At 39.7% G+C, this 27,263-nt stretch overlaps 1 protein-coding gene and 1 long non-coding RNA gene across 3 annotated transcripts; both read left to right on the top strand.

The window, feature by feature from the left end:
- The first annotated feature begins 3,512 nt into the window (after positions 1–3,512).
- On the top strand, positions 3,513–5,215 carry LOC148843263 (putative CCR4-associated factor 1 homolog 7). Its single transcript, XM_088956969.1, has 2 exons — positions 3,513–3,985; positions 4,132–5,215. Exon 2 carries the CDS (start codon positions 4,258–4,260, stop codon positions 5,080–5,082), a length of 825 nt encoding a protein of 274 aa, XP_088813095.1. The 5' UTR covers positions 3,513–3,985; positions 4,132–4,257; the 3' UTR covers positions 5,083–5,215.
- A 3,182-nt stretch (positions 5,216–8,397) lies between these two features.
- LOC148843262 (uncharacterized) lies at positions 8,398–11,993 on the top strand. Of its 2 annotated transcripts, XR_016103374.1 has the most exons (4): positions 8,398–8,733; positions 8,811–8,867; positions 11,143–11,312; positions 11,594–11,993. It is a non-coding gene; the product is annotated as an uncharacterized LOC148843262 (long non-coding RNA). The 2 variants fall into 2 exon arrangements; XR_016103373.1 differs by lacking the exon at positions 8,398–8,733 and having other exon boundaries at positions 8,763–8,867.
- The last annotated feature ends 15,270 nt before the right edge of the window (positions 11,994–27,263 follow it).

Genomic DNA, 27,263 nt, shown 5'->3' with positions numbered 1-27,263 from the left:
CAGAGAAATGCCGAGGCCATGGGAATAGTGGTGAAGCACATGGCGGACCTGAGGCTGGATATGCAGCATCAGGTTGAATACCTTTAGGAGGATATTAGGGAGAGGACGTAAATCTTTTCTCAAGGCATCGAAGATGCCAAGAAGAAGGTCGTCGATGAGTACATTGCCTCGCCGCGCTTTGATGACCTGATGGTGGACTCGTACAGAAGGGGTTTTAAACTGAGCCGGTGGATGATCCGGAACACGTATCCCGAGCTCGATATCAGTGCCATATCCACTTCGCGCATAACTTAGGAGATGGGCAATGTTGCTGATGGTGAGCTAGATTCCGAGGGTGAGGCAGGACCTTCGGGTATCGTTGAAGTGGCTTCTGATAATGAAGTAGCTCCGGGCTTGTAAATTTTTTTTTCGAAATGTACACTCCCTTATTTTGAAATGGAATGACTTTTGTTTTGGTTAAGTGTTGGTTGTTCTTTCTCCTGAACTGACCGTATTTTCCGAATTGACCATATGCCCGATCTGTTTCTTGCCCGGGTTACTGCATTCCCACGACCTGTTTTGATGTTTAATACTTAGTCTCCGAGATGCCGATGTCTCTATTAGTTCGTTGTTTCTGCTTCGTCTGAGCCTTTGGCTAACACTTTTCTTTGCTTGCCTATGTCGAGGTTCCTTCGTTAGCTCGGTATCCAAGTCCTTAGGCTCTGGTAGCGATTTTGTCTACTTCGCTTGGTGATGTATAGGTAGTATCGCTTTAAGTTGATGATGTTCCACGCTCGGGGTACTTGTTTGCCCTCTAAGGTTTTGAGCTTGTATGCCCCTCGAGCGCTCTCTTTACTCTGTAGGGCCCTTCCCAATTTGGTCCAAATTTGCCCACGCCAGGTTCGAGCACCATGATCTTACGGAGAACCAAGTCGCTGACGCGGAAGCTCCGCTTTTTTACTCTGGCATTGTAGTACCGAGCTACTTTTTGCTGGTAGGCCGCTGTCTGGATTATGCGCGAGGTCTCTTACCTCATCCAGTAGGTCGAGGTTAGTGTGTAACTTGTCTTCGTTTGTCTGATCGTCGTATGCTTCTAGTTGCAGTGTAGGTATTTTGATTTTTGTCAGGATTACCGCTTTAGTGTCGTAGGTGAGGTTAAAGGGGGTCTCTCCCGTGGGGGTTTTTTCCGTAGTTCGGTGAGCCCATAGAACACTTGATAGCTCGTCCACCCACAACCCTTTAGCTCGGTCTAGTCGTGCTTTCAGTCCGCGGAGGATGGCTCTGTTCATTACTTCTATCTGACCGTTTGTTTGCGGGTGTGCGACTGATGTGAAGTTCTAGAGAATTCCCATATCTTAGCACCATTCTTGGAACTTGATATCTTTGAACTATTTGTCGTTGTCGGAGATCAGTACCCAAGGTAGCCCGAAGCGACATACTATGTTCTTCCAAAAGAAGTTATGTATGTTTCGGGCTGTAACTGTTGCTAGAGGTTCAGCTTCTATCCATTTTGTGAAGTAATCTACTACCACCACTAAGAACTTTCTCCCACCTGTTGCTGGCGGGAATGACCCCAGGAGGTCGATGCCCCAGTGCAAAGGGCCATGGACTGGTGAGATACTTGAGGTTGGAAGCTGGCTGATGGTGGATATTGGCGTGCTTCTGACACTTGTTGCATTTTCTAACGAGCTGGACAGCTTCTGCCTCCATCGTTGGCCAGTAGTATCCTTGTCGAAGTGTCTTTTGGGCGAGGGCTCTGCCCCCTAGGTGTCCGCTGCACAGACCTTCATGAGTGTCACGGAGTACGAGTTCAGTTTCGGGAAGTTGCAAGCAACGCAGGTAGGGGAGTGTGTAGGACCGTCGGTACAACCGTTCGTCTATTATGACGTATTTGGTTGCCTGGCGCTGCACCCTCGTGGCTGCATTGTGGTCCATAGGGAGGGTTCCATCTAGCAAGAAGCTTGCGAGTGGGTCGATCCAGCTCGACTCTGCTTCAAGGACGAGAGCGACCTCCTTTGCCCCATCGAGAATGCTAGGCTAAGGTAAGTTCTCTATGTACACGGTTCTCATGGTGTTGTGACTCGTGTTGCTTAACCGAGACAGGGCGTCAGCCTCAGTGTTCTCTGACCTCGGGATTTGCCTGATGAACTGTGACTGGAAGTTAAGCAGAACCTCTTTTACTTTCACCAAGTATGCGATCATAGAGAGCTCGCGTGCTTCGTATTCGCCTGTAACCTAGTTGACCACGAGCTGGGAATCACTGCAGATAACTATGTGCATTGCTCTTACCTTTTGCGCTAGGTTCAGCCCGGTTATCGGTGCCTCATACTTCGCCTCGTTGTTGGATGTCGCGAACTCAAAGCGTAGTGCATATTCCAATATCGTGCCACCCGGGTCGCGTAGGACTATTCTAGCCCTGCTGCCTTGCTGGTTCGATGAGCCATCTACGTGAAGGATCCAGGGCTCCTCATCCCAGTTCGCGTTTGGCCTAACCAGGAGAGATGCCACACTGACTGCTGCTTCATGGGGTTCATACTCTACTGGCTTGGGAGCTCCGGGCTCACCCAAACTAGGGATCTCGGGCTCAACCGGCCCAGGGGCTTCGAGGCTGAATGTGCACTCGACGATAAAATCTGCTAAGACTTGGGCCTTAATAGCAGTTCGTGGCTTATATTGGAGGTTGTACTCGCTGAGCTCGATGGGCCACTTCGTCAAATGATTGGAAACATCGAGCTTGAGTAAGACTTGCTTTAGAAATTTAACAGTCAAGACGATGATGATGTGAGCCTGAAAATATGGGCAGAAATCTTACTCAATTCAAATAGGACAAATGAAGTGATAATGCCCCTTTTAACGCCCCTATGCATATAACCCCATGTAGGGTTTCCGTTTTAAATAAAATCCACCCAATGAAAGCTCTGGAACTTCCGAACCCAATATTGTTAAGAAATTCTTAGTTACAAATTCAGGAGTTCCGATCTCTAGTTCAGCAGGTATTAGATTATGTGTTGGAATATATTTGATTGTCAGGTGAGATGTGCGGTATTAGATTATGTGTTGGAATATATTTGATTGTCAGGTGATACTATCTTTCACGCACGTGTAACGTGTTTCTTTCCCTCTTTCGATCATGTCTAATGTGAGCATCTCTTAAAACGTCTATTCCACGGTTTCCACCGACGGCCATGGCCAAGGCTGCCACAGTTTTCCCACCTTTTCTTCCTGCCAAGAAGAAACAAGTTTCACACCTTGATCCATTGACGGGACAACTCAATCCGCACAACCAAACACCCTCAGACACCTAAAATTATCCAGGACATTCTCCGCTATTATAGAAAAAGTAAGCCACATTTTCGTAATGCACCCTCTCAGACAGAAACACTGTATCTGTAAAAGGAAAAAGGAAAAATAAAAAAAATCAGACTCACGCACGTCTCGCAGTCGGCCACGTTTCTTCTCAACTGACCTATGAACGGAGGGCCCCACTTACAATTATTGTTTTCTTTATTTTCAAAAATTATGATTTGGTCCCTACACACACTCCCTCCCCTCCTCTCTCTCCTCTATTTTATCAAAGTTTGATTTATTTTTTCTACCTTTTTAATGTCGATTGGAGCAGGGAAGGGCAGAAGCCGTGTTCTAAGCCCTTTCTCTCTCTACTCTCCGTCCTTTCTCTCATTCTCTTTCCTCTCTCTCTCTCATGATTTGTTCCCGCTGTGGAAGATTTTTTGTGGGTCTCTTCCTCGAAGAGCCTCTCGTCTCGTTCTCGTTGTCGACAAACCCCCCGATGTTGACCTGAATATCTCGCTTTCTTCCGAGCAGCCTTCTCGAAAGTTAAGGAATTATTAGAAAGAAAAGAAGGAACGATAGAAACCCTAGGAAAGAAAAAGGCTTCATCGAATTTGTATTTCTCTTTCTCTCCTTGTTTCTTTTTCCGTCAAAGAAGAGGCCAGTGATCGGGAATTCAAGATCTGTGAATCGAGGCTCGAGGTTTCGCGGATTTGAGGTTAGATCTTGGATTTATGCTTCGTTTCGTTTTGGTTTCTTCGTTCTCTGGTTTTGATTGTGTTGTTCTAGGGTTGTGCTGAGTTTTTTTTAGGGTTTCTATTTGTTTGCGGGTGGTTTAGGGTTTGTTTGGTTGGTGTTTTGCAGATCTGGCTGGAGGAAGTCGAGATACGGTAGATCGGTTGGGGTTTGGGGGGGCTCTATTTGCTTATGGTTTGGTTAGGATCTGGTTTTGAAAGGCCTGCTGTTTGATTTCGCTGCTTCTCTGTGAAAATGTCGATTCTACCCAAGAGTGATTCGATTCACATCAGGGAGGTGTGGAATGATAATCTCGAGGAGGAATTCGCTTTGATTCGTGAGATCGTGGATGATTACCCGTACATCGCCATGGATACCGAGTTCCCTGGGATTGTCCTTCGGCCTGTGGGCAATTTCAAGACCAGTTCTGATTATCATTACCAGACTCTGAAGGCCAACGTTGATTTGTTGAAGCTGATTCAGTTGGGTCTTACTTTTTCGGACGAGGCGGGGAACCTTCCGACATGTGGGACTGACAAGTATTGCGTTTGGCAATTCAACTTCCGTGAGTTCAATGTCAGCGAAGATGTTTTTGCGAACGACTCAATCGAGCTGCTGCGCCAGAGCGGGATTGATTTCAAGAAGAACAACGAGAAGGGTATCGATGCGCAGCGGTTCGGAGAGCTCCTCATGTCATCAGGGATTGTGTTGAACGACAGCGTGCTTTGGGTGACGTTTCACAGCGGATACGATTTTGGGTACTTGCTTAAGCTCCTGACGTGCCAGAACCTTCCGGATACGCAGGCTGGTTTCTTTACCCTGATAAAAATGTATTTCCCAACTGTGTATGATATCAAGCACCTCATGAAGTTTTGCAATAGCCTTCACGGTGGCTTGAACAAGCTTGCGGAGCTGTTGGAAGTGGAACGGATTGGTATCTGTCACCAAGCAGGGTCTGATAGTTTGCTTACATCTTGTACATTCAGGAAGTTGAAAGAGGCTTTCTTTAATGGCCAAACCGAGAAATATGCAGGTGTTTTGTATGGTCTCGGTGTTGAGAATGGACAGAATACTCATTGAAAAGCAAAATATAACAAAAAAATAAAAAAAAGAAAACTGTTTGTTTGAACATCTTGGTGTGAGTCTCCCTTCTCTCTATGTACACCATTGGCAAAGCTTCTTAAGTTATGAATTTTCTCCTTTTCTTTATTAATCTTTTACTATGGGATTTTTGTGGAGAATGTTGTGGAACTTCAAATAATTACGCCACATACACTTCAGTAATCTTAGCGAGGAAACGTAAGTGCAATTAGCATTGTTCCATAGAGACGCTTGGAACTCAAAAAACGTTGTTTTGAGGGGGGGGGGGGGTTGAGGTTGGCGTGGGCAGGGGTAAGGATGGGGATGGGTGGGATGGGGTCGTTGCTTTTGAGGTCTTGGGTGAAATTGTAATAATGAATGTGGTGAAATTGTACTTAAGGCTCAGTTTGGAAAGAGTACATACCAATATATACAACATACCAAATACAAGGTTTTGCACTCTAAGGATGGGGATGGGTGGGATGGGGTCGTTGCTTTTGAGGTCTTGGGTGAAATTGTAATAATGAATGTGGTGAAATTGTAAGGCTCAGTTTGGAAAGAGTACAAATACCAATATATACAACATACCAAATACAAGGTTTTGCACTCTAATATTTGTATTTGTACTCCTTCCAAACTGAGCCTAAGTTACCAGCCCTTCTATGTTTATCAATCTTGTTGAGAGTGATGTGGTTGGGCTTTTCTCATACTCAATTTTTTTTTTTTTTGAAAGATCTCTCATACTCAATTGCGCATCTGCTTCTTTGTAAGAAAATGATTACATATTACTGGAAACTGAAACCCTTTGTTGTGCTCTCTCTTCAGGCTCAGTGGTTATCTGTTGTTTCTTGATTTCTATCATACATGATACGTCATCCTTTTGGATGCAAGAAGGTGCATATGACTTGCTGTTCGCCTTTGTTTACTTCTCCTTATTGTTATAAGGATTTCTGTAATGGCCTGCTAAGTAGGTTTTCTTGGTGGTCCTGTCACGACTAGTAGTGAGGCTGTTATGTGGAATATGGAACATTCTTTTCTGGACTCAAATCAAATTTTAAGAATTCTATGGCTGTTTGCCTTTCAGTTCTGTGCTTATTTCTTTTATTGCAGTAGCAGTTGATATGCATTTTTTCCTGATCATGGAGCATTTTGCTTCATCCTTATGTAATAGTTTTTGGCTGAGTCGATGATAATTGTATAGGAGCCATTGTTGATTGTGGAGCTTGTTCCATCATCCTCTGTAACAATTGTTTTATTTTGTTTCATTTTCGTTTTTAGACATTAGTTACAGTTTATCCTTTATTGATAAAAAAAGAATTGGTGAAGGATCAAGTGAAGCAATTGGATGTGAGGATGGTGATTTGTTTTCGAGAAGCAGAAAATTCTTTTGATGGCCTTCTTGGTGGTTCAACATTAAACAGGAGAAGGTGGTATTTCTGTTTATCTTCCCTGGAATGGGTTGCAATATGCCCTTGTTTTAATTTTGTTTCTAATTGAAAATTTAATCTGAATTCTAAACTTTGAAGTATGACTAATCATAAAATAAAAATAAAAAATAAAAAAAAATATTGAAGTATGTCATGTTGGTCTGCTCTCTGCCTTGTAGTTCTTTTAAGATTTTTTTTTCTGATCCAGTGTACGTGTCTTGTGCTTTCTTTTTTTTTTTTTTTACTTTTTCAGATGATATTATCTAATTTGTTCCCCTTAAGTGAAATTTATCATTAATTACTTTTGTTCAGTTGGGGCATGCTGGTGGTGGAAATTGATAATTGCCTTGTTTTTGTTATATATATTTTTTATTATTAGAATCTACTAGCATCACTTTTTAAATCTCCATGGAACTTAGATCGTAGCAGTGAATTTCATGTTTAAGTGGTCTAAAAGTATTAGTCCTTTATATTAGTCTAGATAGTAGATACCATTCTGCTTACCTGTCATGTTTCAGCAAAGTTACATAAAAATTTCAATACCTGGTGAAGAATTATGTTCCTAAAGAGTTATTCAAATAATTGCCTTCTGTTTATATTGATTATCATGTTATTTTTGCTACTTGGCATTTGCTTTATTTGTTACATGGTTACTTTTTCAGATTAAATATCTCCTCTTTTACTGCATTTACATATATAGCTGATGAAGTTCTGAATGTGTAAGTTGCTTGATGACCAAAAATGTATGGATAACTTGTTTTCTTTCTTTTGATATGAAATAATTCTTCCTGACAAATTTGATTTATCTTTTCATCAAGCAGGTAATTGAATTTTGTATGCCAAATAGTAATAGCATTTTTTATAATTTATTCGTTATTTATAAATTGCTTTGATTGTTACTGATCTTTCTTCTTCTTCTTCTTTTTCTTGTTTGTTTGTTTGTTTGTTTGTTTGGGGGGGGGGGATGTTACAGGTGTTTCTGGATTCTAAGGGGCCATTCAGTAACCGCTGAAGTTGCTGAACTATATTCTTTTGTATTAGTGGATAAAATAATTAAATAATAAAATACTCAAGGGTATAGTAATCTGCCCAACTTCAGCTGTTATCAAATGGCTCCTAATAGATCTTTTCTTTTGTTCAATAACCAACCATTTAACTAATTAAATAAAGGGGAAAAGTACAAGATACAACCCATCAATAGGAATCAGCAACTCTATTTGCATCTCTTTAAATCCATAAGATTCTCATTTCCATATTTCTTGTTAGCCATCTGAGTTTCTTGATTTTATTTTGTAAGCCCAAAGAGATGCACCATCCTTTTGCAACCATCCAATCACTGTTCCTGAATCACCTTCAATAATTAACTTGTTCGATGCCCTTTGTGCTCCTTTCAATACCGTCATTACTTTAGCCCTTAGCCTATACTGGTTGGTGTTGAAAACATGCATAATAGATCCGGATAAAAGTAGTTGGAAAATCCTCTATAGCATGAGGAATACTGGAGTTCCTCTTGGCAGAGTCTGGGAAATGATAAGATTGGGCTAAACTAGACTTATTTATCATCAACAATCTCATTTGGGGTCAGTTATCTTTGACCTTGGTGCAGGGATAAGGCTGTGTACATCTCTCCCTCCCCAGGCCCTGCGTTGGTGGGAGCCTCGTGCACTAGGCTGCCGTTTTATCACCGTTGGGGGAAACTTGCTTGAATTAAATCAAAGTTAGAAGGGGATGTGGTACCTATAGGGGTGTCAATGGACCGGATTCGGGTTGGATCCTGTCCAAATCGCATTTAAATCGGACGGGTTGGATGGTCCATGCTTTGGCATAGGTTGGACTGGTCCGTATTATTTTGGTCCTAAGTAATTGATGGACCGATACGAACGAAGTCGATTAGTCCGCAAACCACCTGAAGATCAATTTTATTTCAGACTCCAATTCTCCAGGTCTCGACGAGCCTAGGGTTTCTCCAAGGAACTCTCTCCAATGGCTCTTTTTTTTTTCCCGACGGTTCTCTCACCGGCGAGTCGGTGACTATCTCTGTCAGTTTGCTTGAGCTGCATGTACAGAGAATATATTGTCTTCACTTCAGACTCCAACTCTCCAAGTCTCCAACCTAGGGTTTATCCAAGGGAACTCTCTCCAATGGCTTTTTTTCCGATGGTTCTCTCACCGGCAAGTCAGCGACTATCTCTGTTAGTTTGCTTGAGTTGCATGTGCAGAAAATGTATTGTCTTCACTAGCGACTATCTCTGAGATTTTTTCTCTCCAGCAGTTTCTCTCTAACATTTTTATCCCCACCAGTTTTCTCTCTCCAACGGCCATCTCTCTTCTGTAAACTGCAATCAATCGTTGAAATAGGTAATATATCACCCCTCAGTTGGCTTCCTTGATGGCGCAGCTCTTCTGTCTTGTAGTCTACTTTGTTATTTGATTCATTTTTGAAGTGGTTGTCTAATTGTGTTTGTGCCAAGTCTAGTGATGTTTAATGTTGCTTTGTCTTAGGTAGTATCGGTCTGTTTTCTATTTCTTTTTTTTTTAGAAAATTCAAACTTAAGATGCCTGATTGTTAAGTAGTGGTTGTTCCGGCCAGTTGTTTGCTATTTCAGTTCCACCAATTACAAACATCTTTCACATCTTTTGCTTTTTGAACCAAATCATGAGCATCTCTGGTGAAAGACCTAGATTTATATACAAAAGTAACCTTGGTCTGTTTGTTTTCTGTTTTTGTGTTGCTTTTCTTTAGTTGTATTTATCCTTTTTTACAATAACGATATTGCTTACCCAAAAAAATAAAAAAAACTGGATTGTTCAAGCTTTTCAGGCACCGATTGGCAATAAAAAGTAGGCAATACATCCATTTTTTACAGTTGACAAACCAGAAATAGAGATACATTTTTATCTGAATCAGAGGGTTTTCTCTTTTAGTGAGAGATTGTAACAGAATAAAATTCACAGTTTTTCGTTTTAGGAAATTTATGGGCCATCTTGTCATTCCATTTGTAGGATTGCATCTAAAAACATCTAGAGATGATTCTCAAAATATTGAAAGAAAAAGATTAATGGGGTGTTCTATGTGAATTATTTTTTATGTGTGTTCCAAAAACAAATGACAACCATCTGGTTTGAAAATAGATTGGGTGTGCATGTGTTGTTTCCAAAATTGAAAGATGAAGGGGGTGTTCTATGTGAATTATTTTCCATGTGGATTATACTAGTCCAATCCAGTCCAGGTAGAATAGTCCAATAAGATTGGATTGGATTGGACCAGTCCAATAAGACTAACTGAATGTAAGGATTATTATCTGGCTGGATGTGTAGTGATGGAAGGTGGTGGTACTGTGTGGGTTCCTAAATTTTTGCAAGTCTTCTTTGATTGGGAGCTGGGCTTTGTTTGTGAGGTTTTACAGGTCTTAAAAGATAGAGCAGTCAAGGAGGGGCAGCTAGATATGTGGAGCTAGAAGTGGAACACGAGTGAAGAGTTTTCAGTTATTGTTCAGTGGTCATTCTAGAATTGCAACAGTAGTATACTTTTTAATTTACTGCTTTTTTTTCAGATAACATGATTGATTAGTTTTAGTGAACTATCCATTGCATTCTTAGGAATTTTGCCTTGTTAATTGCTCTGTTTCTTTGAATGTGTTTTAAATGTTGTCATACTCATTCTTGTTATTCTTAATTTCACTAAAACAGGGAATTAAAAACTAAAATTCAGTTGTTTTCTAAATCCCATTTCTTGTATTTTTATATAAGAAGAATTTATAGATGAATTACTAATCATATAAAAAAGGGCTACTAATTGGTAAGATCCTTATTAAAGATCTTTTTAGATTATTAGAAAATTCTTAATATAAATCCTTCTTTGTCCTCTGCCTCCAACACCCACCTCCTGTGCTATGATATTTTTACTCCAGAACCAAAAGGGATACCAAATAGAAGTGTTCCATTAAAGATTGCATGTCTGTTCTGTCTAATTCATATTGTTGTCTTTGGCTTTAATCGTTTCTGCAACACCCTCATAGTTCAAATGTTTCTGATTCCCAAAACCATTGATAGAAGTAGCACACATGAACCACTTACTACTCAGAGAGTCAGAGATGAGCATCTCACCCACCTAGTCCATCATCTGTCATGTGATTCTGTGACAACAATAACATGGTTGGGTTGTGATGATATTAAAAATAACATGGTTGGGTTGCTGTCCTGTGACAGCAATATCTTTGGGGTTAACAAAGAAAAGATAAAATAAGGCAGAGCTTCTAGTCAAAACAGTGTTCTCAGACTTGGACTACACAGAAAATCAGACCAGAATGCTGATGGAGTGATGGGTCATGGAGCTCATGGATTGGTTAACTAGTAACCAGGTCAAAATTCAAGGTTCCAGACATAGATCATGGAGGAGATTCTACTAACTTATTTGAACTGTGCAAGTTGGATTGAATCAAATGGTTATTAGATGTGAGTGTTGGTTGTTTCTTGTAACTTTGTGGTTTAATTGGCTGATAGAGTAGTCAATGCAAAGTTCATTTTCAAATGGTAAAACATATTGTTTGAAGTTGGTAGCTTGAGCATCATGTCCATAGCCGTTTTCCACTGATTAATTAATTCTTTCACTTTCTATACATTTGTTTTACAGGAATTGCAGAACTCAGAGTGATGATGATGACAACATTTTTTTGGGTAGTTGTTTCCTTCAAGTAAACTGTGTTTGGAGACTTGGGAGTGATAATGATGGTTTGTTGTAACACAAATCTTAGGTAGTAAATTGGATAAAGGGTTGGATGATCTTGACAGCAAAGATTCATGGTGATTATCAATTTAGTATCTTGATTTTCTACCTAAAAAATCTCTAACTCTATGGTGTGACCCATTTACTGTGTTTTTTTTGGTGTGGGTCCTCACTCCTCTCCCTATTAAAATCATGTTCCTGGTTTGCCAGAAAATCAATTCCCTAGTCTCCTGCCCTAATTCCTAATTTGACGTGTAATTGGAGTTGGCATTGTTTGGTGGTCTAGCTGAAATTTGTTTTTTCTTCACAGGATAAGAGTACAAGGAGTTCGTTCTTAACTGCATTTCTTTTGTTTCAGGACTATGGTTTCTCAGAGAATCGGCAAATTTCAGGAGAAAAGCATTTGGGGTGTGTCCATACACCCACACAGAGTGCTCACATTATTTGGGGTGTTCATCATGGGGAGTGTACCTGGCTAGTGGCTCCTCAAGAAGCAGGAAATAGAAAGAAGAATCTGTTTGGATTCAATTGATAAGTATAACCTGCATAATAACAGTATGCAGTAGCTCTTGTGTATTCTTTGGTTAAGAACTTGTCAAGATGGTTGGAATTTGGTTCATCTTTTGCTTGTTTGTTTGTTTTTTTTTTTTTTAATTTTTATGTGTGTTAGTATTGAAGAATTAAATTCTAAAAGGTTATATTAACAAACTCTTAATATGGAATGAAGCGTTGCATTTCAATCTGGTTTGGACTGTAAATCTGTAATTTTTAAACAACATCCATGTTTCATTTATAAAGCTTCATTTAATTTGGACCAGATTGGGTCCAATCTGGTCCATTTGCATTTCAATTGGACTGGATTGGATCCGGTTTGTATGGGGTTTGGACTGGATTTGGTCCGGTCCATTTGTAAATGGATCAATATCGGACTGGATTGGATTGGACCAAATCCATTCCAACTGACAGCCCTAGGTACCTATATGCAACAAATGAGTAAAACACTCTCTGGTCAGCAGTGCTGGACAAGATCCTAACAAAGCAGAATCTAGTCAGAAGAGGTCTACAGGTGGCAGATTTGGCTTGCCCTTTATGTAATGGTTATGTGGAGTCATCTAGCCGTTTACTGATTCAATGCAAATATACTCGTTGGATCTGGTTAAGTCTGGTAGGTTTTTTTGATGTAAAATGGTGCTTCCTAGCTGAATTGAAGGGTCTCGTTGAGGCATGGCATCTAGAAGGTTTAAGTAGAGCTGGAAAGGTAGCATGGAGCATACTTCCCTCAGCAGTTTATGGGCTGTGTGGAGTGAAAGAAACAGGAGATTGTTTGAAGGAAATCAGGCTTCGAAGGAAGAAATCTTACGTAAAATTCTGGGGATAGTTCATTCTTGGTTGGCAGTTCACCCTTTATTTAGAAATAGACATCCTAGTTCTGTTTTTGATTTGGAACTTCTTTTTGTAAGGAAAAGTTAATTGTTATTGGGCATTGGGCTGTAGGGAGCAGAATTGTATATCCTCTGTTCAGTTTGTCATTGTAGAGGAGTTTTTGTTGGCTTCTTGATTTAATGGATTACTTTACATTACAGTTCTCACAAAAAAAAAATGTAAATTGGAATTTGTTGAAACCTTCTTCCATAACCCAGAAGCACATTGATTCTCTATGATCTAGTAAAGGGAAAAAGAAAAGTTTTGCTTTTTTGAGGGAAGAATGCTTTAATACTCTGATCAAAAGGGGAAGAACACTTATATGGTAACTTACCATGTCAGCAAGGAACATGCAGAGGAAACGGAAAGTAACTAATAATGGCAGAACTGAATGACAATACGAAGAGCAAAATCAGAAAAAAATGTTCATGAGTTTATGTTGTAGTTCTCCCAAGTGTGGATAGATAGAAAGATATGGCTACATCATGTTGTTTGCTAACATTGAACTGTTACAACTCATGTTGCATGAGTCCTGATCAGATAAGCATGTTGAATTGGTGAATTGTAACCTTATGTTTTTGATGAAAGATTGGTAACCTTATGATATTATGATAAGGTTTGCTAATAATCATAGAAAGAGTAGCTTTTGGGACCCTATTGTTGAAAGATTTGCTAAATCTTGGTACTTGGAAGAAGAGCTATCTATCTTTGGGAGGAAGGATCACATTAATAATGGCTACATTAGCAAATCTGCCTATTTACTTCATGTCAGTGTTCAAGATGCGAGTGAGTGTTGGGAGAAAATTGGAAAAGATGATGGACTTCTTGTGGGAGCTAGGGGACGATAAAAGGGATCATAGAGTTAGTTGGTAAGTGGTTTGTAGGAGTAAGGAATTTGGTTGCCTAGGACTAGGTAATTTACTGCCAAGGAATGTGGCTTTATTGGGTAAGTGGCTGCGGAGATTACCTATGGATAGAGATAAACTCTGGGCTAAAGTGGTGGTAAGCATTCATGGGCTTGCAGCTGATGGTTGTGATGCTGGTGTACACTGTAGGGCTATTTGTGCCTCTCCCTGGAAGGCTATCCATGTTGTATTGCCGTTGCTCTTACCCTTTGTCAGGTATGACCTCTGTTCTGGAATTGATATAAAATTCTGGGAACAAGTTTGGGTGGGGAGCCTTCCTTTGAAAGATAAGTTTCCTTCTTTGTTTGCCCTCTCGAGATACAAGGATGATCCCGTCTCTACTTTCCTCGTCCCTTCAAGTTCAAGTTTTGGATTTGATTGGGATTTGGGATTGAGAAGGGGTGTAAGGGTTAGAGCTTACTTAATGATGTTTTGGCCTTGCTTCAGCTCCTAGATGGGTTTTTTTTGGACCCTTTCATCACAAATAGTCATATCTAGACCCTTTCTCCGTCTGGTGTTTTCTCTTGTTCCTCCTTTAAGGCTCCTCCAATCCAACCCTGTAATAGCTTGGGCTCTCTGTTTCCTATTAAGGAGGTTTGGTGTAAACCTATCCCTTCAAGAATTGGGGGCTTTTGTTGGGAGGCCTTCCTGGAAAGAATAAATACTTGTGATCTACTCCAAATGAAAAGACCCAATTGAAGCTTATCTCTACACTAGTGTGTTCTCTGTAAGTCTAATGGAGAAATTTGCTTCCATCTATTAATCTCCTGCTGGTTAATTCTGTTTGGGAGTGGTATTTTTCTTTGTTTGGGTGTAGGTGGACTCACCCACCTAATGTGCAGAGCCTGTTTCCCTCTACTTTCTTTAGGTGTCCCAAGAAGAGAGGAAGAATGTTGTCGAGTCCGGGTGACACCATTTTTTTCCATAATAAATATATAATATTCACTTCATCTATCGAAAAAAAAAGAGGAAGAGTGTTGTGGAGATGTGTAAGAGCTGTGGTGAGCTGGACCATATGGGAAGAATGAATGCCCAGAACTTTTTCCAATAAGTAAAGAAGTACAGAGGGGATGATTGAGACCATTTTGATTAGAGTGGTTCATTGGGTGAAGACTGGATTTTTTGCTGATTTTTCTTAAGTTGATATTATGAATAATTGGAAGGAAGTAGTTAGCTCAGATTGTCATAAGACTGATGTAAGACCTCTGTGGACTCCACCAGATAATGATTTTGTCAAGCTTAATGTTGATGGGAGTAGCGCAACCTAGGTCCTTTTGGTATTGGTGGTGTGTTAGGAATAAGGAAGGAAAGGTTATCAGGTTATTTTCAGGTCCAATTGGTGTGGGAGACTAATTAAGAGCTGAAGTTCTGGCTGTTTTGGAAGGTGTGCAAAAGGCAAAGGATATGAATGTGAGCATGCTGATTATAGAAGGAGATTCAAAGCTGGTAGCAGACTGGTTGGAAGAGGGAGGAAGTGGCTTTTGTATCTTCAATGGTGAGAGGAAGAAACTTAAGTGGTTGATATGAAACATTGAAGTGAAATTCAGCTGGGTTGAAGGGACTGCTAATGCTTTTGCTGATGTTCTTGCAAAACATTGGGAAGAAATTAAATGTTTTTTTGGCACAATTTTAATTTGTACCATACTTATTATTATAGCGAGGAGAGGTAAGAAAGGTTACCCCTTTGTTGTGTAATTCTTCTCTAATTTAGGCCCCATTCGCTTTTCGGTAAGTTATTTACCTGGGTAAATGCAGTTACTTGGGTAAGTTTTCCCTGGGAAGCACTTATCTGGGTAAGTGCATTTACCCATGTTCTTTTATTTCTCATATAAATAAGGTAATGAGCATTTTAGCCATAAAAATCTATTATTAAAAAGGGCATTTTTGTCCCATTCAAGTGTTGGCAACTTTCCCCCTAGGTGGGAAAGTTATTTACCCACCTAGGAGATGGGTGTCACTTACCCGGGTAAGTGATACCCAGGAAAATAAACTTTCCCTGGTCCTCACATAAATCTGAAAAAAGAACATGGGATTCTTGGTCAATGGGAACCAAAATCCCATTGACCAACTTTCCTCCCTCTCAAAATCCAAAAAAAGAACGCCCCCCTTAATGAAATGCTGTTATTGATCAAAAAAGAAAAAAAAAAGAAAAACAGAAACTTGGTGGTTTGACTATGTTCATGTGGGCTGGTGGTGGTAATACCAGTCAGGGGCAGAGCTCTCTTGCAGAAGTCTATAAAAGGGACAGAGGGAAGGCCTGAACATAGTATGTATTTAGGCAAAGAAATTAAGTCTGGAGTCATGTTTCAATGTGGAAGAAAGGGCCCTACATGGAATGAAATGTTGGAACAAGATTTGTTTAACTGATCCAAGCGGATAGATGAAACTGTGGTGATGATTCTCAGGTATTGTGTAAATAATGGTTTGTCTTATTTTATATCTTATGTAGAGACTTCCCAAGAGCAACTCAAATATCTTAGGAAGTGTATTCTTGCTCAGGTTGTTAAATTTAGAGACTTACAAGACAGAATTCCATGTAGGTGTTATATGCTCTGCATGGGATGCTAGATGGTTATGGGATTCAATATAGAACAAAAATCTTTATTCAGTTTGGTGATCCAGATAATTAATTTTATATGTTGAAGATGATTTTTTCATTCAGATTTTATTGCTGCAAATGTGCTTTGGGACCATAGTAATGGCATACATCAATCCAATTGAATGAATGATCCTATAACATGAATCAAAATTTTGGGAAGTGCAGAAAATCCATATATGTGAGCATGATGGCTTTAGAAAATCCATATATGTTGGCAAGTGGGCATGGCAAAAGTGATGTGATGGTGGTTTTAGAAAAGAAGTAGTACAAGGTTGAGATTCAAGACATTGTTATAGGTAAGGTGGGTGTGGAGTTGGGCAGTATAAGATCAGCAAATCTGGGCATTACCTCGTTGGAGAATAGAGGAGATGCCTAATTGTCAATCTATTGGAGAAGAACATGAGAAAAGAAAACAGAATTTAGAGTTAGATAGAGATGCTAGATGAGTTGGAGAGAGAGAGAGAGGAGGGAAGGGGTTTATTTGAGGAGAATTAGAAAAAAAGATTTGTGAGCATGATGGCTTTAGAAAATCCATATATGTTGGCAAGTGGGCATGGCAAAAGTGATGTGATGGTGGTTTTAGAAAAGAGGTAGTACAAGGTTGAGATTCAAGAGATTGTTATAGGTAACGTGGGTGTGGAGTTGGGCCGTATAAGATCAGCAAATCTGGGCATTACCTCGTTGGAGAATAGAGGAGATGCCTAATTGTCAATCTATTGGAGAAGAACATGAGAAAAAAGAAAACAGAATTTAGAGTTAGATAGAGATGCTAGATGAGTTGGAGAGAGAGAGAGAGAGGAGGGAAGGGGTTTATTCGAGGAGAGTGAAAAAAAGATTTAATTTTAAGGCTGAATTGGAGACTATTGTAAAAAATAGAGGAAATATGTTGGAGTTAAGAATCTAGGTGTAGATGGTTGTAAGAGACAAGAGTCCTTGCCACACAGAGACAATAACTATGCAAAAGTTTCTACCCTTGCATGGTAGAAGTTTTTGGAGAATGGGTTGGAGAAGGTTCCAAAGAATTGAAGCCAAGAGTTTTCTGTTTGAGGAAGTAAGAATCAAAGGAAATGATGCTGTGAAGATTGGGGAGAATAAGACAGTTGCGGTGTTTTTGGTAGGGGAAGTTATTTGGTGGTTCAAAGGGTTTGTAGATGACCCAATTACTCTTGGAGAGGGACTGAGGAAGGAGAATGGAGATTGGTGAAACTGTGAAAGAAATCAATGAAAGGAGTTAGTTGCAGAAAGGAGTAACTTAAAAGGAAGATTCATAGCGCTCTAGGAATTCTTTGGTCAGGGAAAGAAACAATTAGTTTGCTTCCCTGAAGGGGGAACACAGGATGGAAGGAATTTTTAAGGCACTTGCAAGAGTTTGCAACAATTGTGGAGAAAAATCTCTCAGTTTCTAAAGTAGGGCAAGAAACCTTTGAGAACTTTGGTATCAAAGATGATAAAAAGGAAGATGGAAAGCTTCCAGTATGAAATAATCTGGGAGGGATCATGGTACTGAATAAAGGAAAAATCTTTGGAAGAATCGCTTAGTGGTTTCAATGAAAGAAAAAGTTAAAGATTGGCACACATTTGGAGAGGCTGTTAGTAATTTTTTGAAGTTGAAAGGTTCATTTATGTTTTAACTCCATCGATGAAAACAAAGTGCTTCTTGATATCTTGGAAGAGGAGGTAGATGTAGCAGCCTCTTCAATCCAAACAAAGTTAGGCCAGGATTTAATCTCACATTGGTGTCCAAACTCTAACTTGAAGAATTTATAGTTTGATGATAGTATAATGGTAAGGATTTTGAGGCTGCCTTTTTGACTTGTGGCAACAATCAACATTTGAGTCAATTGCTAAAGCTTGTGGAAGTTGCCTAAGAGGTGTCTTTGCCAAAGACCTTCACTCAACGTTAGGGAAAGTGGTATGAGTGAAACCTAAAGCTATTCCAAGGAAGATGGAAGTTTTCTCTTATGACATGTTCCACAGTATTTGGCCTGCAACCTCTATTGAAGCTGTTCTTAGGGGTGCAAATGGATCAGATCATGATCTGATCTGATCCAAGATTCGGTCCTATTTGGTTGAATTCGGATCACCCATTTTCGGATCTTTAGATCGGATTGGATAATAGGATTCAATCAGAAATTGGATCGGATTTGGATCATCCCTATCCGATCTGAGAAGATCCGATCCGATATATGTTATATATTTATAAATATAAATATATGTAATACATATATATGTTATTTATTTATTTATAAATATATTATTTATATTTTATTTTTATAAATTTGTTATATTGTTTATTTTTTATTTTTTATAAAAAACCTGTATATATATGATGAAAATGATTAACAAGTACTTGCATTTTTTGTTTATTCTTTATTTAAATTGGTATATTTTATTTTTCTTTTAATAATTATTTATTTTTAAAGAAAACAAGTCGGATTGAATCAGATCCGAAGATCCTGACTTACTTGTAGGATTTGAATTCAAATCGAGGTCTATCAGATCCAATCGGACCCGACATGAACAATGTCAGATTGGATTCGTATATACCTTGATACGAATCCGATCCGTTTACATCCCTAGCTGTTATTTTGAATCGAGGCCATAAGTTGGAACACGAACAGGTTGAGAAAGACAAGCTTTGTGGCAGGGCAAGATTGGAAAACTCAATTTTGTTGGATTCTTACTTCCAATTTATTAAATGATGCTAAAACTTGTTAATACAAAAGGATCAGTTCCATTCTCCACAGGTTACATATGTTACAGTAGCGCCCAAAACAACTATTGCCAATATACCCCTTCTGCTCCATCTTGCTAATAATGGTGATGTTAAGAAACTTGGAGTGCAGTCTGGTAGTAGAACTTTTGTGCAAGTATTAATTGATGAGAGAAACGCCACTTGCCCAGAATTTTTTTTTTGATAGGAAACGGTAACTTTCATTAGATAAAACCATAAGAAACAACTGTCACCTTCCAAAGTAAAAGGTGACCCCTGAATAACAAAAATCTTACTACACTGCACAAAACAAAATCTCCCGATTCACCCCCTGTTTTGCAAGGTAGTCAACTAAAGCATTTGCTGACCTCCTAGACCAATACACTTTTGCATCCAGCTCCCTTGTGAGGCTCAATAATTCCCTTACCTGTTGTCTAAGGGACCACGTTCCCAAACTGTTTGATTGCAGCCATCCTACTACTAATTTTGAATCCCCCTCCACTTCCAACTGTTGGAAACCTAATTGCTTGGCCCATCTGAGCCCCTTGAGGAGTGCCAAAACTTCAGCTCTAAGCGAGTCCCCCACACCTATTGGGCCAGAATACAGAGATAGGATTTTTCGTTCCACATCTCTAAATACACCCCCTATTCCAGAAGGTCCAGGGTTCCCAATAGAGCTGCCATCAAAATTCAGTTTGACATGGCACTGCAAAGGAGGGGACCAAACTTCTTGTATGGTAGGTGATGAAGTAGAAGATCTTGCTAAAATATTCCAGCCTCTAATCAAATCATCTGTAGAGACATCCTTGAACAATTCAAGAGTTTTCAGCCAATGTACTGCCTTGATGGTGATCCCTTCAATTACTTTAGGAGTTGTTTTTTCTTTCCCTTGGAAAATCCTATTGTTTCTCTCTTCCCATACTGCCCACAAGATAGCTGCCCTCATTGTTCTTCACATCACCCTTCCTTTCTTCTTTGATTGTCGGAAAAAGTTAGGGTCAAATAAATCCGCTACACTTGTGGGAGGGTTCCACCTACAATCAAAGAGAGGGGAGAACCAATCAAATTAGAGCACTAAAAGGTCAAGAAGTTAGTAGGTGATTCACTGTCTCAGCATTCCTCAAACAAAGGCTACAGACATGAGGTGACAAGCACCAATTTGGTCTCTTTCTTTGAAGCACCTCCAAGGTATTGATTTTTTGGAGAAACACTTCCCAACAAAAAGCCCTTACTTTCGGGGGGACAGGAGTGCTCCAAACTTCTTTAACAGGAAAAGAGGAAACCGGGTTAGAAGGAAGGACCAAAGCATTGAAAAACGAAGAACAAGAAAAACTACCTGTAGAAGTTTCTGCCCAAACTCTACTGTCCGGAGAGGAGTGGTCTAGAAAAACTGAACTTAGAAGAGAAAAAATATCAATTGCTGACTTCACTTCTGAGTCCCTCAAACCTCTCCTTAGTCCCCAACCCCAAGAATCCCCAGAAGTATGAAAAGAAGAGATAAATTGAGATTTTTTCAAAGAAAGGGAATAAAGGTTCGGGAGTCTATCCTTAAGAGGAGATTCCCCAATCCACAAGTCCTCCCAAAAAAGAATTTTATTACCCACACAAGCATCATCAAGCAAAGGGAGCTAGATTGACAGGGTTTGGGGGGGGGGGGGGCTAGGTAACAATCTGGATCAAGACAAGGTTGATTTGGGTGGGGACAGGGATGTGTTTAAGGATGGTTTGAGTAACGAAATGGTTGAAACAAGAAAATTAATCCTTGAATTGGGAAGAACCAGTTTAAGTGGGTTGGCTCATGAAGCACATGGTATTTTAGTGAGTCACATGAGCCAGTTGGGAGACACTAGGGACAATGTATCGTTGTCCCCAATCGAGGCCCCTGCAAATAGAGCAGACATTGCGAGAGGTTTAACCTCTAGATGAATTTTCACAAGCCTCTATCCTTTGTTCCTTGCAAAACTGGTCTGAATACTGATGGAAAAAGCAACAAAGAAATGGTAGTGGCTCAGAGGAAGTTGAGGGGGTGAGAGAGTATTAGGTGGAACCAGGTAAACAAGAATTGTTGGATGGAAGCTCTTCTAGAAATGGGGGTGGAAAAGGATGCACAGGTTTGTCCTCTATTGACTCCAGGGCTCTATTCAGGATATAATTGTTGAGGAGTTGCCACTAGGTTCTCAAAAGTCCAATAGTGATCAATAAGTATATTAAGAGAAGGGGAGACTGTTGAGGAAGTGTTGAAGGCTGATTGTGCAGGAATGGTGGTGATTGGAAAAGTTAACTCAGTTGACCAGCAAATGATAGTCAGACTGAGGAAAGAAAAGCAGTATCAAAGGAGCTGGGAGGGGATAGTCCAGATTGTGGTGAAAAGCTTGAGAATAATGAGTGCAGGAAAATAGGCCTGAAATTGTATTAGAGAAAAAAAAGTATAGAACAAGGCCAATAACAGATGGGAAGGAAGCAAAAACATGGTTGTAGAGGGAAGGGATGGAAATGAAGATGACATTACAAGTGAGCCTTCTGAGGAAGGTATTATCACTGATGAAACACATGAATTTGGGAGATCTCTCAACTTGGAAACATTGGTGAACAAAACAGTGGAGGTATTTCTGGAACTAAGGTGAAGTTTTGGGAGGATACTTGGTGGGAAAATTCTCTCTTAATTGCAAGCCATTCTTATGGTATATAACATTTCAAATGCCAAAAATTAACCTATTGCTGATATGGCAAATTTTGATGGGAGGGGATTGTTATGGGGTTAGGGGTTGAGAAGAGCCTACAGAGATGTTGAAATGAGTTAGATGATCACTTTACTTGAAACTTTACAAGATGCAAGCGTGATCCCGGCCAGGTAGATGACAGTGTGGAGCCCGTGTGTCAATGGGCCTTTATTCATGTGCTTCTTTCTTTAAAACCTTTCACCAATCTCCTAAGATTCATCCTTTCCCTGTTAAAGTACCTTTGGTTTAGTCAAATTCCCCTAAATTGATTTGTTGGGAAGCTGCCAATCAAGTTACTGATACCTGTAAATGACTCTAAAGGAAGTGGGAAAACTGGTATTTTTTTTCTCTGTGTACTCTGTGCTTGAGAAGTGGGGACAACACCAACCTTATTCTTCTATGTTGTAGTTATGCAATCTAGGTATGAAAATATATTTTCAAACTGCAAATAGTTTTGAAATGTAGTACTTGGAGACAAGATTTTATGGCAGTATGTGCTTGCAATAGTATTTATGGGGATTGTGGAATGAAAGAAACACCAGAATATTTGAAGAGAAATTTATGAGAATTGTTGAGCTGATAGATCTCATCAAGGTTAGAGTTGCTCATTGGGCTTTGACTCGTGATGAATTCAGAGGTGATTCATTAAATGACCTTCTAAGGGAGTGGCAAATAATTGCTGGATTTCATGCTAGCAGGCGTCTAAGTTGTGGAAGTTTGTATAGCTCCAACTATGACTGAGCAGGCTTAAATTTAGTTTTGACGGCTGTTGTTGGTAATCCGGGAGTTTTAGGTGTTGAAAGGGTAGTAAGGCCTTTGATGGCAGCATTATGCTTAACATCTCTGGTCCAGTTGGACTTGGCAAATTCCCCCAAGGGCGGAGTGATTCAGGCATTAAAACTGATAGCAATGATGAGGTTGAGAGGTGGAGGTAGAGGGACATTGTGAACCATTTTCTGCTGGATGAATATGCAAGAAGACTTCCTTTGGAAGTTCAGGCCAATGGTTAGATAGGCACAAGTTGGGACCAGCATGAATAGCTCATTCAATTGTGTTCCTAGAAGTGCAAATTTTTTGGCAGACTCCTTAGCTTAGCAAGGGAAGGGGTGTAAAAAGATAAATTGATGTGGGGATGTCGGGGGTTGGATTGTAATTTGTCAGAGTTGTATTTCTATTATACTTGCTTTTTGTGCTCCAGTTTGTGTGGAGATTGTTTTGTAGGCAGTGTGGAGGTTTGGCATTTATAAAACTTTTGTTTTTTATCAAAAAAAAAAAAAGCAGAGTGGTTAAAAGATCTAAGGGATCTTGTGACAAGGATATGATTCTGAAAATGCAATTCAATTTTTCAAGGATGGAGAGGAGCAAGCCAGTTGTCCAAATTAAGAAGAGTTTGAAGGATGGTCTAAGTTAAATGTGGCAGAGTCGGTAAAAAATACAACTAATTTGTTGGATCAGCATGGATCTATATCAATGGGTTGTAATCTGAATCACTTCTAGTTAAAAAGGTAAACTAGATTTAGATGGGTTAGTTGATAAGGAAATTCAAATTGGAAAAAAGTTTGAGTATGTTCTTTTTGGGTCGAGAATAGAGCGTGAAATTCAGGTTTGCAGTCTGTTCATGATCTTGGGGATGAAGCATCTGATTAGAATGGTATGGAGTTGTTCCAATTTGGATATCATGAGATTGTCTTCAGTTGTGGTGTTTCCCATTTCCATTGAAGAAGTGGATTGTATGTTCTGTACTTTCTTTTGTCTAGCTAACTTCAAGATTTATTAATAATGAAAAGGAATGATAATTACAGAGAAAGCTCAGGCCAACAATGCTGCCTGATGGCCCTGACCCTTAAGACCTGAAGCAACTCCATTAGTCCCCAAAAGAAATGCCCTCTTTTTACCCTTTTGTTTTGCTAATGCATCAGACGGTAGTTTTGTTTATGCTTTTGTTAGCAAGTTTTCGGTGTATTTTCTTTTGTTTGATTTTGAAGAATTGTATAAAAGATAGGTCTAAGAGTAGGTTGTTTGGATTATTGGGTTTGTTGTGATTTTTCTTTGGTTGTTTTGGGTTGGCTGTTGGTGCCCGGGCCTCTGGCCTCAAAGCTCGTATACAGTATACTGCTTGTATATTCCTTTTCCTTTTCTTTATAAATATTTTATTTTACTATAAAAGAACCCATATATGTAGCAAGAATGGCCAAGGCAGTGAAGTTAATTTTATGGGAATAGCTGAACAATATCTATTCTTTTTTTTTTTTCGGTAAAAAAGATTTATTCTGATCTGTTACAAAACAGATTTATTCTTCAGTTGGAGGAATTTTGTCAATGGTCATCTTTTTTGCTGGTCCACATAATTCTAGTTTTAGGAAGCCTGATATTTTGGTAATACGGTTTGTTTGGGTAGTTTAAGGAATAACGATTGAGATATTTTCTTTGCTCTTTTTTAAGTTTTGTTGTGGTAGTGATAGTTGAACTTCGATTGCTCTTGTCCACTGCCCTTTTGAGTTATACTGCCTAGATTTTTAGGTTCTAAGTTTGAAAGATACAGTATAATATCTCCTCCAAGTTGGGCTCTGTCAAATTTGTTTTTTGAAGTTTCCATATGAAGGTTTGAGTAGGGAAGGTAGAAGCTTGCTGGCAAAGAGATCCTGTATGTGGATCAAAGAAATTAATATCATACATGGCAGAAGTGATGTGGAATTTGAACTTTGGATGATAAGCATATGACCAAAGAAAAAAAATATGGAACTTTGGGTAAGAAGCAACTCTAAGTTGAAAAGCTTCAAGTATTTGATTTGAATTCAGGGGTAGAGAGCTAATTTAGAAATCTCAGTGAGATCCTATGTTGACGTGAGATAAAATGCTGCAAGGAAGATTTGACCTTGATCAGAATATAATTCTAAATAAATTTATTATATAAAACCTAGATAGTTGCAATATATATAATGGGTTTATAGGACTTTTCTTGAACAAGATTTCAGGTTCATCGCCAAGCCAACGCAGTTAGAATGGTTTTACAAATGAATCATTATTTTCCATTGCTTATTTCTTCCAACCAAGGTTCAAAGTATCAGTAGGGCGTATCGGCCTATATTGGTATTTTTTTTTAGGTTTTATTTATTTATTTTTCAAACTGGTTCAGAGGGGTCAGTTTCAGGCCCGACCACCCTTTGAACCAGTGTCTGTCCTGATACAACCCCTGGAGGGGCGTATCGGGAAGCTATGGGCATGATACGTATTGATACTTGAACCTTGCTTCCAACACCCGTCTGTTGTTTTTCAATCTGATTTGTTACCTTACTAATATTCTTCTGCAATTTTAGATTTTTTTGATCATTAACCATGAATTTTATGAATGGAGAAAAGAGAAATTACAATTGCAATGGAAGAGTGTAGTCATTGAGAGATAAACACCTCTTCTCTCTCCACCCAAACCCTTCATTTTCTTACAAATTTTCCCAAAACAGTTGATCTCTCCCCACCCTTTTTTTCCTTAGAATTGTGTCAAACCTTTCTCCTACAATTTTAGATATTTTTTTGATCAATAACCATGACTTCTATTAATGGAGAAAAGAGAGTACAATTGCTATAGAAGAATGAAGTCATGGATAATTTTCTAGGGGTAATAGCATATAAGGGCAACTTTTGGGGTTTAATATCAATAAAGTAATATATTTAAAAAAAATAAAAAATAGGTTAATTTTTTAAAAATAATATCAATAAAGAGCAAAAACACTGTTCATCTTATTCTTCTTGCCATTTGTTCACCAGAGCCGCTGTTCATCGCCGCCCGCCACCACCATCTTCTATCGCCCGTTGCTGCCTCCGCCTTTGGCAACATTGTCGGAGGTAGCCGAAGGTAGAGGTGGCGGCGGCAGCGCTAGTGGTTTCTCTGTCCAATGTCGCCACCTCCGGCAACGTTGTCAGAGATGGGTGGAGATAGAGGTGGCGGCGGCAGCGCTAGTGGTTTCTCTGTCCAATGTCGCCACCTCCGGCAACGTTGTCAGAGATGGGTGGAGATAGAGGTGGCGGCGGCAGCAGGTAGAGGAATGACCATCAGCATCGTCGCTGCCACCTCCGCCTCTGGCCACCTCCGGCAATGTTGTCAGAGGTGGGGGTGGAGGTGGCGGTTGGCGGCAGCGGACGATGGTGGTGGGTGGTGGCGAGCGGTGGTGGGCAGTGGCTCTGGTGAACAAATGGCATGGTAAAAAAATTGACAATAAGAACAAGATAAACAATGTTTTTGCCCTTTATTGACATTATTTTTAAAAAATTAACCTATTTTTAAAATCTTTTTAAATATATTACTTTTATTGATATTAAACCCCAAAAGTTTTTTAGATATTTCAGACAAGGTTACTTAATCTAAAGGCCATTACCTATTGTTGATCCCATAGGGGTATAGTGGCTACGATCCTACCTTTGGCATTTTTCACATAAAGTGCCTGCCCCTGCCCTCAGACTCGAAATCCTCCTTACTGCACACCACTTTCCTTCTTATAAGAGTTGTCATGAGGAAGGTGGCTCAAGTCTCACCAACCCTGTTTGTATATCAAATGGTTGGGTTGGCGATGTAAATCCGAAAACCATAGAAAAGATACTCAATTACCAGAAACCATCAACTGACTCAGCCCCATGGCCGAGTTTTTCTCTATTTTCCTTCAATCATTCGATGTAATTTATTGATTACTGTCACAATATGGGGGTCTCAATCAAGTGTGGGAGATTGCAAGTCAGACATGTACGTTCACTTAATCTAGCCACTGACATTGATTATAGTTTAACCTTCACCAGAAGCTTGTATTAATTATTTTTTAAGGGTCGGACGTATCAAGCTTCCAGAAATCAGAAATCAGAAATAGGAAACGAAGCCTGCTGCAATTAATCAATTGAAAAAAAAGAAAGCAACTTATGATTTATGTACGTCGTCCTCCATTATTGAAATCAGTGTATTGTTCAGTAGAACAAGTCATGGAACAAAGTCACGGTTGTAAATGGCTCTCTGTGATTAATGAATACAAATAATTGATCGACCGCAGTATATTTTCCCCCCTGTCAACGTTGGAGTATGCTTGTTTCTTGTCATTTTCACATGCTAATTTGTTCACCTACTTAAAATTTTCATAGCATCGTCATTTGGATTTGACCTTAATCACCTTTTCAATGCACGCGTGACCATCTATTTAAGGGTCAATTGGGCAAAGAAAAGCAGAAAACAAAAATTAAGCCATGTCTATCTCCATTGAAGAACTCTACTAAAGCCCAACTCCCTGTAACTTCCCCAAGTCTGTTCTGGAAGAAGGCACAGGTAGCCATTTTTGGGTCTCTAAAGAGATGGCGAACGGCCCTTCGCCAGTTGTTCCTTTGTTGCTGGTCATTGGACTGGGGTTGTTTGCCTGCAAGACCTGCTCTCCTTCTGCAGTTGTAGCTCCACTTGTTTGGCTGCTGCTGATCTACTTCATTTGCATGCTTTTTTCACCTTCTGGTTCTGGCTGTGGGTGGTCTTGCACTCATCAACCCAGTAGCCCAAGCTACGACAACGAGGGGTTTGGGTTAGGCACCGTTTTACTGCTTGTGCTCTACTTTGTTCTGTGCAGCTTGATGTGAGCCTTCTCCACTAGTGTCTTTATTAGTCAGTTAGTCCGAGTTATTCTGAGCCAGTGGCTGTGTGACTT

The sequence above is a fragment of the Nelumbo lutea genome, chromosome 8 (genome assembly GCF_056320005.1).
Source record: "Nelumbo lutea isolate HS-2025 chromosome 8, American lotus-T2T, whole genome shotgun sequence".
Classification (NCBI taxonomy): domain Eukaryota; kingdom Viridiplantae; phylum Streptophyta; class Magnoliopsida; order Proteales; family Nelumbonaceae; genus Nelumbo; species Nelumbo lutea.
This window is presented reverse-complemented; position numbering and strand designations above follow the sequence as displayed.